This window comes from Melampsora larici-populina (assembly GCF_000204055.1).
Source record: "Melampsora larici-populina 98AG31 unplaced genomic scaffold MELLAscaffold_63, whole genome shotgun sequence".
Taxonomy (NCBI): domain Eukaryota; kingdom Fungi; phylum Basidiomycota; class Pucciniomycetes; order Pucciniales; family Melampsoraceae; genus Melampsora; species Melampsora laricis-populina.
Window position 1 is genome coordinate 63729 of NW_006768827.1, and position 15383 is coordinate 79111.

The following is a 15383-nucleotide window of genomic DNA, read 5'->3' on the forward strand; positions in this document are numbered from 1 at the left end:
CAAGCTAAGGCATCAAGTTTCAAGATTTTGATGCCAAGAGTCGACAAAAAAAGTAACACTTATCTTTGTACATACACATTTGTGAATGGAACACCGAGTCATGAGAACACGAGAGGAATCAAACCATATGCGTACCACGAATTTTCTGACTAGGATTGGTGACTTTGTGAATGCAAGCATGCGGGATCAAAATTAGACTCTCGGTGCTTCTGGTCTTCCATTACACAGCCTCTTTCACACCTGTTACACATAAACAGGCTTTACACCGCGCATTCATTCACCTCGGTCAACATTGGAGATGAGGTGGGCTTCAGAGGAGCTTGATGAGTTTATATGCGCTATTCAGGGCTTAGGGGAACTGTCCAATGATCCCCTAAGATTTGCCTCCGGAAAAATCATGAACCTATGACTCCTTCCTGTGTTCATGTATCACACCAGAACAGGTATCAGCAAGATTGATGTGCTGGGGGATATAAAATGGATGAATACATACTTGAAGCATGCAGGTGATATCCCAGGTTTAAAGTCTTTTAAATTTCATGAGAGAAGTTGACCGCTCTCTCTCTCAGTACATGTGGGCAGATTCTACCCCAGCATCTCATGAAACATCAGCTTAGGGAATCCGAAGTTTGTGCTCAATCAACTGATTCAGCATGTCTGTTTCTCTCGAAAGATTGCACCAAAAGGTGAGAAGGGCTCCCCAGCTATAGTTGGAAACGTGAGATCAAAGTAAATTTGTAAATGGTATTTTATTCAATCATTGAAATATTGTCAGTATCATGTACCACAAAAGATGGACGTGAAAATGTTTAATATCATACAGCTACGCTAAGGATAAGTTCTGTATCGTCTTATTTCATTTCATGCAATAATTATAGATGTCTGATGGTCCACTTTAAAAAAGAAACATTGCACAAACGGAGGGTGTCCACCTCAAGATTGGTGATGAGAGGCACAGCCAACGCATACACACATGTGGAAAACGAGTTGCGTTATCATCTTTGATCTACATCACGATTGCTGGTTCAGTGATCGAAGCCGAGATGGATTTATGGGGCAAGACTGTTGGGCGATGAGAGAGACAATGATCAATGGAATGGAATGCGAAGCAGTGAGTGGTATAGATTTTACCTGATGCTCCATTGACGAGCAATTCATCCTTGATGTTGACATCTTCTCCCAGTACAGTCGTGTTATCACATCGGACCCATCGACCAACGGTAGAGTTCCATCCGATACTGAAAGAGAGTTAGGTAGCAGTGAGAATGCGATGATGAATGGGATAGAAAAAGCGAGGCTGTATTTGGATACTAACATTGAGCTCTTGACCCATGAATGGTCCTTGACTCGTGCTCCTTCCATGATCACACATCTCTGAAGCCGAGCACCTTTACCGATCACACACTTTGGTCCGATCACTACATTCGGTCCAATCATAGCTGTGGGATCTATGACCGCTGTAGGATCAACGAGCACATTTCCTCCGACGATCCATTTGTGATTATGCTGGTCCATAATTTGAGAGTCGCCGATCGCTGTAAGATGACCAAGGTATAGACAAGTACCCGAGATAAAATCTTTAGGCTGTCCAATGTCCATCCAGAAACCTTCAAGATCCATACAATGGAGCTGTGAGTCGTTAACCATAGCCGGGAATGTTTCCTTCTCAATCGATGTTGGTTTTAATTCAATCCTGTCCAAGACCTTAGGGCTGAAAATATAGATTCCAGCATTGATCCGATTGCCGACGAATTCAACTGGCTTCTCAACAAAGCGATCGATCTCTGAACTATTTGGGACTTGTACGACCACACCGTATTTTGAAGGTTCGTCAACTTTAGTGACCATGATAGTACCCTCCTTACCGTGGGCTTGATGGAATGAGGCAAGTTGTTTGAGGGGGTAGCTGCAAGTGACATCAGAGTTGAGGACAAAAAAGGGTGAATCATCCTTTCCCAGGATATCTCGGGCTAAAGCGAGTGGACCAGCTAGAGAGACCGAAAGAAATCAAGTGGTTAGAATACTGTTGCATCAGATCCTAAAAAAATGGAAGCAGGCGATGTAACAGACCAGTGTCCAACGGCTCAGTTTCAACACTGAATGTGATTCGAATCCCGTACTTTTCCTCGGTATCTTTCAACACAGCCACCATCACCTCTGGTCGGTAGTTTACCGCCAAAACGATCTCGTCGACCCCAGCCTAAAAGAGTCAAAGCCCGTTAGGAGTGCAGGATGAAGGAATACACACAAGTTATCAAGACTTACAGCTACAAGAGCTTCGATTTGATGAACAATCATCGGCTTGTTGCAGAACTCGACCAATGGCTTGGGTAAAGTCAAGGTCAAAGGACGAAGCCTAGTACCAAATCCACCGACAAGGATAATAGCTTTCATGATTGAAGATGAGATGAAGAAGAATTAAAGACTTGATGAACAAAACTTAATGTATCGTAAAAAGTTGATTGGAACGACTGTGAGAACTGTGAGGATGAAGAGGATGAAAATTAGATTTCTGATAGGGATGTTAAAAGGAATAAAGAAAGCTCAGAAGTGGGTTGGTGGTGATCGGTGAATGGGGTTGTGCGTTTACATGAAATCAGTTGTGGCTTTAAAGCCTCCTCAACCTAATTACACGTACACACAGCACTCTAACTAGTGGGTCTGTCACACTTGTGTTTATCTGATGTTCATCTCAATTTGTGGCAGTGTTTCCTAATTTTCCTCCAACAAATTCGGTTCCGGATGGAGACTTTTTTTGAATTCCGTTACATGAGTTCGTGGACCCCTCTTCATAACTTTGAACCCTTAACCTCTAACCCTTTTGGGCTGAAGGATTGAAAAGAGCATTTCAAAAAAGAATCCAATCTCTACAATCGGGCGGGAACACATTCGGGCTGACATGGTGACCAACAACTCTATGAGACAAGCAAGGGTACCCCTGCAAAAGAATTGGGATTCGAGATGAATCGCTCAGTTTGAGTACTATATCCTGAGTACTTGATGATTGTCAAGTTTTCATACACCAAATCAACCAACGAAGATGACATCATGGGTATCAGACGGACATTTCATGATGGTTATTGGCCTCGCTCAGGTCCTGCTAATTGCCCAAACTTAACAATTCCTCCTAGCTCGCGAGGCTTCGAGAGAGGTCATGGCCCCATGATGAACTCCATTGCAGAAAGATTCCATCTCACAAGGATAGATCGGGCGAGGACTCAAATCATATCCTGAGGCCAAACCATCTACGGTAGCGGCAAGTTCACCTGATCTCCTAGTCTAGCTATTAGATACGCACCACCTAGATCATCGACGAGCTTTTGTGATGCCTCGCATTTTCACATCAGCAATTTCGAGCGACAAATCATGATGTACTTCGTGCCATATTTGTTGGTCAGGAACCCAATTTCCCAGTGTTTGGCATCTGGGACAAGGGCATCCACAAGCAAGCTCCAAATTATGGGGACCCATTTGACAAACAAGCAGCTCCAGAGTCCACACCAAAAACCTGGTTCACCTGATCTGCCCATGTATGGCCTGGACATGATGAGCCTTCAACTTATACTTTCAATCAACATAACACCCTTTTGATGCAATTAGTGATGAATACAATCAGCCAACCATGTGCCCATAAGCTTAACTAAGCCCCTCTCGCGCGGCTGCGTCCGCGCCCCTCGAAGAGGGGCTTACAACTGACTCGAGTTTTTTGGCTGGTGAGCTCCAAAAGTTAAGTCCCCTTATGTTGTTTTTTGGACTTCTACTCAAACCCTCACCGTAGAAATTTGTGACCTTCAGGTATGTTCATCTTCATGAGATGCTACACATTCTCATACAACTTTTATCCACCACTCAGCTCTGTGACGCTTTCAGGAGAAGTTGCCAGATCTGATTGTTATGTCTTCCTGTAACAGCCTAAGAGGGCCTGTACAGGCCTTCCACAAGATTTGGAATTTTTATGCTCGCCTCAAACTTATGACAAAATGGAAAAAAATAAAACCCTTAACAACGGACTACCAAAACCCTTTGGAGAGTTATGTGGTACGTCTTTAAGTTCCACAAGTAGACACATGCCTATTAAGGAGCACCGAAGAAACCGGGGAATGATTCTGGGAATTTGGGAATTGGTACTTTTTTGGGACTCTGGTAATACAGGCTCATACAGCCCCCTATATAAGCATAAATAAGCATATTACATGTGAGCCGGCACAAACCTCCTAATCCCTTCGTCCAAAACCATAACCACTCTTATGTAAATACCATGCTGAGCTTTCACAGCTCAGCATACTTGGCCTCCACTTCCCAATTGGGATAGCACCCCCGTGTTTCAAGAGAATTTTTGTGCTTCATCACTTAACTTTTTTCCTCAAGATCTATCTCGCCACGATGAGCCGATCGCCTCTGCTTGAGTTCAGCCCGACAACCTCAACCAACCTCATATCACATCATCGATTGACAGCATGGTCGTTGCCACTCTCATCAAGGCCAAATATCGACTCGTCAACCCTGATTTACCGCTACCTCTCCCTACCCGCCGTGGGCCAGTAGGCGTCCTTTGCCCGGTGTGTACGACGCCTATGAAATACCTCAAATCGAATGAGGATTCGTGGCTGATTGGGGTGAGTCCAAACCTCAACATCGTTGCGTACATTTATTGGTTACAACTGAGCTGACACATCTTCGCCTCCCCAGTGCCCCACTCCCAACAACTCGCATAATTGGAAGTGGTGGCGCTGTGACCAGCTGAATCACGAGCTTGCCCTCATCAACCTAGGCGCACCGAGGCCAATCATCTCATCCAAGTCTGACTGGGGTCCACGGGTCTCACCCTCTGGCCAGCATCTCGAACCAAAGCCAGTTCGCAATCACCACGATTGCAACCCCTTTCACCCCTACTTGCAACGACCTCAGGTCGAGAATACCACGACCCATCATACCTCAGCTCGCGCTCCGCGCTCTAAACCGGTTGTGAAGTGCCAACGATCCCTCGAGGGGCCAACGGCTCAAAGCCACAAGAGCGCCGCCAACAAAGCGTGTCTGTCGCAGTACTGCCTCAATGTATAGATGATGACCCCTACCTTTTTGTTGAAATCTCGTTGTTTTCTTTTGCAGTGTTGCCTAGCTTATGGGTCACCTCTGTGTCGGCAACACCCTCGCACTTCCACAAGTGGCGGCACCCCGCCCCACCAACGGCACGACTTGAGCACCACGAGCCTTAATCGCCTGTTAAGCAACCCAAGCGATCCAACTACCTCCGGCACCGACTCTGCCGCCATCATCCCAGCCCAATCAAGAGCGCCAGCCTCGCAAAGCCAACCTCATCAGTGGGCGCAGGCGTCCAATTCCTTGGGCCGCCGCATCGACGTTGAATCTGTGGCTCTGATTCAACAGCTCCGCGCTCAGCGAGACCGAGAAGCAGAGTTGAGGGCAAATAGCCTGATTGACGAAAAGAACATGGTCACAATCCACCTATGGGTTAACGTGAGTAGAATTAGTAAACGTTTTAATCATAAGCTGATGACTACCTTATTTGCAGAATAATGAAAAGCAGGCTATAACCGCAAAGTTTCCACAATGGCCACTTGCTCGCCTCGATCAAAGCCCACTGTTGGTACAGGCAGTCATTAAGGCTGTGGGCTCACAATGGAACCAAGCGCTCAGCTTTTGGGACAAGCAAATCTACGCCTGGGTAAATACCTTCCTGTATAAATACCTAATGTATACCATGACGGGTGACGGCACCTGACATACCTTATGACCATCCCTTAGCATGACACACTAGCGAGTTATCCACATCGATTCTCTAGTCGCACTATAGTAGTGCGACTACAGACTGTCACCGTTCCTGAAAATGCGATACCGCCCGCAATGCGAAACCCTACTACGACCCAACCACCACCCTGTGCCAAAGAATATCGATCAAGTTCAGACCTTCCGCCGATATACGACATGCCTTTGTCATTGCCACCTGCCACTATTGAGTTCGATGGCCATGAAAGCCAAGTCGCTGCTGAACTTGACTCTACAGCGTCCCACCTTTCACTGGCGACGACGACGCGACGTCTACTCGGACATGAGCAAACCCCCAGTACACCGAGTACCAACATAGATTCAACTCAGCCACTCAATGATGACATTGAGGCCGAGGTAGAGCGAACAAACCATGCCGAGTTAGTACGGCCTGCCTGCATCTTAACACGTGATTGCCTGAAATTGAGATCCATTGTTTAAACAGGCCCTCCTCTTCAATGACGCTGAAGAAGCGCTGGCCACCAACAAACTCACCCGTCTCCAGCCTGCTGGAATGGTATCAGGAGACTGTAAACGGCAATGTCAAGCAGAAGTGGATGACGCGTTGGGGCGGTGAATGGCAGTTGAAACCATCTACTATGTATAGATACCGACTTTGGATTGATGAAGTCACCTACCTGCGGTTTCATGCCAAGTACGGCTCACTACCACAGGCTTCTGTGGGCGAGGCTCGCGACTTCTACAAGGCCGAGTTTAATAAAGTGGCGTATGTCAAGGCCAGAGATGTGACGGCGCCTTGTAAGTGACACTGTGTTTCATAAGTACGTATTCAAAATTTAAAAACCTGTTTACTAACAATTTTTGAATTTTTCAACGCTCTCTCATACTTCTCATACTCCAATGATTGCAGGACCCATAAGTGGAATTCTCTTCTGGTTCTCTCACGAAATTGTGGTGATACTTCTGATGTGCACAATGCCATTAAGTACTGAAAGAGATCTGTGAGGATTTAATGCAACCATACAACAAGGGTAACGGGGAGCCCAGCGCAATACAGATTTGTCTTTGATTGTAGCACATTCATGTTTGGTAGTATCATGTCGCAGAATCTTTCATGCACCCACCAATCATTCCACCCATACCACGTTCCCTTTGACCACATTACCATGAGCCACGTCTTCCCCATCTTCGGTCACAGCTATTTCGGCATGTTGCATAACCTATCCATCATATGAGATTTGAGTCAGTGAGCGAATCATCATCTGAGATGATGATTACAATTGAAAGGCGCACTTGGACAATGAAGCGTTTAGATTGTGGATCTTGGGAAACAAGGGTTCCTTGGAAATAAACAGAGGACCCTTTCTTGATGTACCTCGCCTCCTTCAACGCAGGAGTGAAATATCCAAAGCGATATATGATCTCAAAAGAAACAGACTTGTTTCCCTGAGCAACGAACAAATTGGGTCAGTCTTGTCTCAATGAATATATGAACGGGTATGAACGGGTGCTTGCTTACTCTAGGGTCAAATCCCTCGTGTTCGGCTTCAACCGTAAGATGAAATTCTTCATCTTCATTGTCGTTGTCAAGAGAAACATTTACCACCTTCCCAATTGCACTCATTGTTGTTTTTCCAGCAATTGATTCATGGTCAGGAGCCGAAGAGCAGATTTTGCTCTGAGTAAGCTCGCTGTGCTTAATGAAAGCTTCGCCAGTCGATTTTTGTCCTAAGTCCCCAGACAAATGATAGGTGTGATCGCGGCGAAGCAAGTCGGATGGCAAGTTAAATCCAAAGGCCTCGAGCGGCACGGTGAAGGTCTTCCCTTCAGCATCCACAAGCACAAGATCGGTTGCAGTTCCGCGCCATGCCATTCCGGTTTTGGCGGGGTCAACTGGCACCGGCTAGAGGTGGAAAGCGTCAGAGATAGATAGATAAGTAGAAATCCAAGAAATAAGGTCAATAATCAACGTGAAATAGAGTCATAATGTCTTATCTTACATCGGCGGTTGCACGTAGGATTGCACCAATTACTGCTTTGTAAGAGAGAACCATGGTGATAGTAATACGAGATGAGGCGATGTCAGATCAGATATGTGTGTTGACAGATATGCGGTCTTTATGGGGTGGCTCATATAAATTATCATCATATAAATTATCACGCTCATCACCATTCATAGGGTAGGGATTGGAACATGGGTCTACCCTACCACCACTCAAGGGTCCAAGGGAGGGAGGGGTGCTATAAGGGACACACTCATGATGAGACATTGTACCAGGAGGATAAACCCCTTCTTGAAAGGGTTCACGTCGGGAGGTGTTATACAGATCAATCACATTTTTTTCACTTGATTGAATTGGAATCGCTTGTTTCTTTACTTGCAACGGTTTTAAGACAGACAAGGACGACGACAGAAGTAATAAAATCATTTTAGAACCCCCTCACCGATAAACTCCATCCCTTTTCTTTTTTCCAATTTTTTAGTCAACCACGCGTTCCTCAAAAAGATCATTTCTTCTAAAAATAGATTGTAATGCAACGGGTGCATGTTCCGGCACATCGATGCATATCCACCAAACCAAATGTTAGTCAGTTCTGCTGCAGACGCGTTGAAAATCCATTGACCTCCCTCTTGAATATCAGGGAAGAGATGAGGGTCAGTGAAGAGTTTACAGAATTCATCTGATTCTGCGTGCGACCGGTGGTGGAAGGGATCCACCGGGATCACAGTGCCCAGGAAGCGGCTTCGGTCGTTATCCCCGTGGTAGATGTGTTCAGTCAACCTGCACGCATTGTCGTAGAATACGACCTCCGGCATTCCTTGGGGGAACGTTTCCTCAAGGAAGTCCTGCGCGTACAACCCAAATGATTTTGAAAACAATGAAAGTCAGTAAATTCAGTGTTACGGTGTCCAGTTGAGATTGGCTGCTCACCTTAACAGCACTTACGGACTCCGCATTGTAAAAAGTCTTCCTCGCTAGAATTATCCCACAAGGCCCGACTATAAGCTGCTCATTGTGAGTTCGAGATCTTGATAACAAATATTTGCCGGATGCCTGTGACTGGCCTCCGTCCCGGGCGGCCTCGTGAGACCTCTGCGACTCGTCAGCTTGACGCAAACTATCCAGGTCTTGAAACTCAGCGGTTTCGGGGTTTAAATGCACGGTGGGGTCGGTGGGAAGATTTGTGCCAGGTCGAGTTAGGATAGACGTCAGAGAAAAATTGCCCGTGACGCGTTTGTTGAAATCTGCCCATGCTTTAATGTGGTCCTCATCATAGCAAGTCTCCATTCCCGATTCACAGAATCTTTGGCAAGGCTGGGCCCGGCAGCGATTCCCGAGTAAAGCGAAGTGCAGTGGGCAGTATCGATCATTGATGTTGTCCAACTGGCGTGTACACGGCCCTTCAGGCATTGGATGTCCCGAACTACGAGCGACTTCTTGCAATTGTTCCGTAGACGCGCTGCACCGCCAATGGCCCAACGTCACCCCATCAGTGACCACCGCGCGAATGGCTGTTAAACACCGAAGGCGACGTTAGTCATCCATCCGCAACATGAGAGCCGTTCGTTGGTATCACTTACTTTTCCAGAAAGGTTCACTGGTCTCAGGGTCGGTGCCATCAGGTAAAATACGAACACAACTTGAGCAAAAGTGGTCGCGGTACTTTGTACCTTCAATCAGTAACACATCTAAGTGTGATTTGATAGCGGCCTCGAAACGGAGGTTATTGGTTCCACTGGAGCTAACCACTAACTGGGTGCCTCTACGGTCGGCGTGCTTTATTAAGGAATGCAGCACAAGCCCGTGACGACACTCTTCTTCCGACATCGAAGGACTGAACAACTGGCTGGGTGTGAAAGACGGGGGAGGCGAGTCGTCTACGAAAATGGTGTTGAACCAATTCACAAGGTTGAAATGGCTGACACTGAGCGCACAAAAAAACGTTAATCAACATTGTTTCAAAAGGGCGTGGTTAAGCAGAAATGAACTCAAATGAACTCACTGGCCTAACATCTGCAAAACTCGGAACATGTAGACCAGACGGGTGGTCATGTAATAATGACAATGGACATGAAGGTAATCTTTGTTGCGTTCCATCGTGTGCGTGTAATAATGTTGGTCGCTGTCTCGCGTGTAGAAGCTTGGCCTGTACATTGTTTCGCAATGGGGATCTAAAGAAATACGATTACATAGTTGATGAGGTTTAGCACCAAATGCATTCCAATGAAATTGCTTACTTGAACAATTTAGTATGACAGTCTGAACAGGGTGCATGCCATCGATGTCGTGTAGGTAGCCGTCCAGGCGTGAATGGACGTGTAACGGGTATGAATGGTCTGGTGTGCATAGAATGCACTTGGAAAGCGGTGATCGTAAGAATCTTTCCGGCATTTGAGTGGTTAGATGCTGTTGTAGGCCAAACTCGCGGATTAAAGCGTTTGTGTCGATTCGGCATGAGCGTAGAATTGGATAAGAAAGACGCCAAAGGTGAGCCATATGTGTATGTGTTGAGGGACCAGAAAGAGCGGATTGCATAAATGGTATCACAGGATTGCGAGTCGGTGTGAGACGTAATGAATCGGCGGCCTGGTGATCTACTTCAGCCGCAAGTGACACGAACCGTACGAAGTCTCCTACAGTGAGAGTTGCGGCAAGGTGTGGGGACTGGGTGATGATTTGCAAGGTGAAATCTCGTAAAAGCATTGGCGGTATGGTGAGTCGATCAGTCAGTTATTAGTGGGCGGTATGGTGGGTCAGTAGCTTCAGTTAATAGGATGTTGAGGTCGAGGCAATAGGGTGATGGAGGATATGAATGATCACCCATGTCACCGACGCGGACATCCAAAGACCACACATACCAGCGCTTAAGATACGTCGGATTTTACTGCGGTTAAATGGACAAAAGGTTTTGGTTAGGCTCAAAATAGGTCCGTATTTACATACACGGACGCTGCTATAATCCCATGAATTCATGGCTCATGAGAGGTGTGTCCCAGAATACCAGAATCCCAGACGAGTCCCAGGCGCCCCCCCGCTTCTTCGGTCTACCGGCCTATTAGCACATGTCTTCGTTAGTATTGACTAACTTCACCGCCCTCACCGACTCAACTTGGTCTTTGAACACCATCATGCTCACTCGTAACCGGCGTTCTCAAACAGTTACTCATTCAGTTCCATCTCAATCAGGAGGCCTATCATCCATTTCTCGAGCAACATCTCAAACGGGTCACATAACCCCATCAAAGTCCTTATCATCTGTTTCTCAAGCTACACCTCAAAGCGGTCGCATAAGCCCTTCGAAGTCCTTACTGAAGCTTGACGACCATGAGCGATTGGACGAGATCCGCAGGTTATGTCTGGCTGTGTTCAAGCTGCTGCCTCGAGAAATTCAACTTAAGGCGGTGCTGAGTCTTAGCCGAGGTCGAGAAACTTTTATTCTTGTTAGTACTGGCTATGGGAAATCCCTCATTCCGGAGTTGTATTATTTGATGTTTCCAAAATCGTCAAAGCCAATCATTTTGACTTTGAATCCATTGGACGCCTTGGGAAACAATCAAGTAAGTCACACTAAATCCGTGTGGTTATCATTTTAGACACTGATAGATTTGGTTTTGGTCTATGCACCAGGTTGAAGAAAAGAAGAAACATGGGCTATCGGCAATTAATCTCACTCGAGCAATGTTCAACCAAAAGGTTTTTGACAATATCCTGACAGGAAAATATCACTTCATCTATGTTGTAAGCCCTAGTTGAGCTTCTTATTTATCATCATCATCATCGATTTGATCTGACTGACGGCTTGGTGTTTTGATATGACCCTGTTGCAATAGTCTCCGGAGATTTTCATGAACAATCTTCTCTTTGAGAGACTGTACTTCTCAAAACGTTTCCAAGAGCGTCTGATTCTCAAGGTGGTAGACGAAGCACATCTTATCTACCTGTGGGGCCTAGTATTGAGCGGGAAAATGAAGGATTATCACTCACACTCTATCCATCAAGATAGAACTGCTTTCCGCCCGTCATACGGAAACTTGATTGAACGTTTTCTGGCTACCGAGTCGATTCCAACCCTTCTTATGTCACACTACACAAAATGTCATCTTTACCGGGCGGTAAAGAAAACTACTGACATAGAAAAGTCCTGAGGCAACAGGAAGAGAGCTACAAATCTGAAAAAATATGCACCTTGTTCCTAAACGTTGGGGCGTCATGACGAGTATTTTTTTGTATTTTACACACATATATTGGTGAATGTACTAACAATAAAGGCTGAGAATCATCAAAAACCCACCTGTAACAATACCTGAAATTTGGCCCTTGACTTTGAAGATAGGATTTTGGAATCTTCAAACATCAATAACGTTTGCAGTTCTGAATCAAATCACTTGATTCAAAGTGCATTAAAAAGGTGAGCCTTTCCTCTACATTTTTCATTGAGACATCACATCTGTAGCTGGTCTAAAAAAGATCCTACAGAGCTATTCATGCAGAACTGTTTGAACATATGTAGAGTGTTTAAATGACTAGATAGCACCTTACTACCATTATGAAGTGTGAAGAAGAATAGTTCAGCTTTTGAATGAACCAAAAATCGAGTTATTTGGAGCAGAATTGCAAAAGTTATTGCAGTTTTTAGACCACAAAATATTGTCTTCATACTCATGACCCATATTTCAGGTATTGTTACATGTGAGTTTTTGATGATTTTCAGTGTTTATTGTTAGTACATAAACCAATATCTGTGTGTAAATGCAAAAAAATACTCATCATGACGCCCCAACATCTAGGAACAAGGTATATATTTTTTCAGATTTTTAGCTCTCTTCCTGTTGCCTCAGGACTTTTCTATGTCAGTAGTTTTCTTTACCGCCCGGTAAAGATTACATTTGGTGTAGTGTCAGCAACTTGTCTGCCTCAGCACCTCGAGCAAATACTTGCCAGTCTCAAGATCACAAAAGAATCAATTGATATTCATGTGGGCGAGCTGACCCGACCGGAAATACGATTCATCCGGGTTACACTACCACGATCACAGAAACCTTGGAATACTCTCAAAAAGTTTTTTGCACCCAAAGAATCAATCTCTGACTCTGAACTAGTCCCATCTCTCGTTTACTGTCACACTCAGAATGACACTTACGTAGCGTTAGAAACTATTAACTCAGCCCGTCAAAATGAGGAAGAAACCAAAAACGGATTGAGTACTTCGGTCCGAAGATTTCACGCCAACACTGATTCAATTGACAAGGTGCGGAATGCTCAAGATTTTGGGGAAGAGAAATTCAACATCATGACATGTACCAACGCTCTTGGACTCGGCCAGAACTGGAAACGAGTGCGAAGAGTTATCATTGCCGGGCAAACAAATCCTTTGGATGTATTGCAAATGGCCGGGCGAGGTGGCCGAGATCGACAAGCGGCAGTAGCAATCTTGCTGGTACAACCTGTATCCCCCAAAGATGAAAAGTCTGTATTAGAATTACAAGATCCGGCTGATCAAAACGATGACCAGCACATGCATGCAATGGCTATAACCAAAGTCTGTATGAGAGTTGCCTTTTCTGTACTCCTTCGGTAAGTGATGATGGTTTTGTAACATTGTTTTTGCAAAACGTCTCAGAAGCTAACTCTCCCATTATCTAGATGTGGTTATGTACCTTTATCACTTGATGATCCGTCCGTGATAATGGAGACAAAAAGGCAGAACAATGCTGGAATGATCACCTGCTTATGCTCCAACTGCAATCCAAAGGCCGCTACCTTCTTCTTGGCTCAGCAACCTGTATTAACGAATTCAAATTTCACTCAAATGGTCCTTCAAAGTGAACCACCCAAGACATATACATCCCTGGAAGATCACTTCCCCGAATCTAACACTGAAGAACTCTCACCATATGCTTGCATCAGAGGCAGTCTTCCTCAGGATCCTCTACGTACCGATCTGCGCCTGATCCAATTGCGATTAAAACTTGAGCGTGGTTTAAAGACTTTATATCAGGAAGAGTATCCTGAAGAGACTTTCTACACATTCGACGATCTCTTCCCTCCAGAAAAGATATGGACTTTGTGTGTCAACATCGATCTATGCCTTGAAGGTTTGGATTTAAATTATATATTTGGCAGTGAGCCACTACCCACTTCATATGAGGTAATCATGCAGGTAATACGCCTTTGGAGGGCTAACAAGAGAGATGTTTTTGCGATTTTGGACCCTTCTGAAGAAGAGATGAATATATACAATCAATCCAAGGCGACCTTGGCTGAATACGAAAATGCTTCTCAGCAAGCTAAGGAGACTCGCGCAAACCAGCGAGAGCAGGCAAAACAAACACAGGCACAAACGGTATGTGTATCCGACTCTTTCATTACATTTCTTTCTTTCAAAGTAACTGATGAATATTTTTATATGGCCATCAGACTGAAAGTACACCTAATGCTAACAAGCGCAAACCTCCGGTCAAAATCATACGTCCTGGAAAGAAACCCCGGACAAAGCATGTTAATACCAATCAAACCGATTTGGTTTCGGTTTCCTTGTGAAACTGTCCCTTCCCCCATCGATATCTTGATTTCTTATCTTTTAGATCTTGTATTAAATTTTTTTGTAGCGTGTTCGATCCCAACAAAATGGTATCATCACACTTTTCTTTTGAAATTGAATTCGCGCCTGTGACATATTGATGCTTCCAAGAGCGCAAAAAGTTTGCAAGAGTCTGAGGAGTCACTTTATGAGTGTGACTTCGATAGATTGGTTTGAGCCCACATCGTAAGATCAGCTGTTGTAGTAGTAGTCGAAGCTTATGGGTCGAAAAAAAATTGATTTCAATATAAGCAAAATGTAGTCAATAGTCAGGTGGATTAAGACATACCAACGGTATGTTTATAGATATTTCAATTAATTTTCAACATTTGTCCCATTGCTCTGTCCCCAAAAAGTAACAAGTAATCAACAAAACCTCAAAAGCAACAAATATATATCCACTCTCTCAGTTCACTTTTCAGAGACATGATTAATATACATGTTGTGTGATTTCTAATCATATATTATCATTTATGACTGATAAAGATTTATCACCATCTTTGCTTCTTCCTTGCCTCGTGGTGAGGAAAAAGCTCATGTGGGAAAGTGCGCGAAGCGTGCGTCAGACTTGGTCTCCCTAAACTAAACTCTTGGTTTTCCTGAACCAAAACTTTGGTTTAGACAACCAAAACATTGGTCTTCCAAACCAACGTTCTTATGCACGTGTCGCACTCTGATCGTAAAGATGGTTAGCTCTGTAGGGTGGGTGGGATGGAATTTTGAAATTTAATGTGAATTGAAAAGAGAAACTTTGAGACAGGGGATTGATCTCTTAGTTTCAAGAGTAAAGCGAGGAGGGGATGGAACTTATCTCGCGGAACTTTGGACTTGGGCGAGTTCCATTCCAACCCTCATCCTTGTGACATGTCGTTGTACCTGTCACGTGACAGTTCATGCCTCGTGGACACCTCCACCAAAGCGTGCCTCAATTGGTGTAATCAATCCACTCTCTCAGTTCACTTTTCAGAGACATGATTAATATACATGTTGTGTGATTTCTAATCATATATTATCATTTATGACTGATAAAGATTTATCACCATCTTTGCTTC

At 44.7% G+C, this 15383-nt stretch overlaps 4 protein-coding genes across 4 annotated transcripts; 1 reads left to right on the top strand and 3 right to left on the bottom strand.

The window, feature by feature from the left end:
• Nucleotides 1-708: 708 nt before the first annotated feature.
• MELLADRAFT_73277 (uncharacterized protein) lies at nt 709-2588 on the bottom strand (the record flags this gene model as incomplete). The annotated part of the gene is made up of 5 exons (XM_007416664.1): nt 709-1062; nt 1132-1238; nt 1316-1988; nt 2071-2200; nt 2266-2588. The coding sequence occupies 5 exons, from the start codon at nt 2392-2394 to the stop codon at nt 1007-1009; spliced, it is 1095 nt and encodes a 364-aa protein (XP_007416726.1).
• Nucleotides 2589-4457: 1869 nt separating this feature from the next.
• MELLADRAFT_68153 (uncharacterized protein) lies at nt 4458-6740 on the top strand (the record flags this gene model as incomplete). The annotated part of the gene is made up of 7 exons (XM_007416677.1): nt 4458-4616; nt 4690-5055; nt 5110-5478; nt 5534-5686; nt 5767-6167; nt 6233-6546; nt 6571-6740. The coding sequence occupies 7 exons, from the start codon at nt 4458-4460 to the stop codon at nt 6738-6740; spliced, it is 1932 nt and encodes a 643-aa protein (XP_007416739.1).
• Nucleotides 6741-6875: 135 nt separating this feature from the next.
• On the bottom strand, nt 6876-7802 carry MELLADRAFT_93921 (uncharacterized protein; the record flags this gene model as incomplete). The annotated part of the gene is made up of 4 exons (XM_007416663.1): nt 6876-6968; nt 7042-7194; nt 7268-7651; nt 7749-7802. The coding sequence occupies 4 exons, from the start codon at nt 7800-7802 to the stop codon at nt 6876-6878; spliced, it is 684 nt and encodes a 227-aa protein (XP_007416725.1).
• Nucleotides 7803-9513: 1711 nt separating this feature from the next.
• Nucleotides 9514-10206, bottom strand: MELLADRAFT_112222 (uncharacterized protein; the record flags this gene model as incomplete). The annotated part of the gene is made up of 3 exons (XM_007416662.1): nt 9514-9675; nt 9754-9922; nt 9989-10206. The coding sequence occupies 3 exons, from the start codon at nt 10204-10206 to the stop codon at nt 9514-9516; spliced, it is 549 nt and encodes a 182-aa protein (XP_007416724.1).
• Between the last annotated feature and the right edge of the window lie 5177 nt (nt 10207-15383).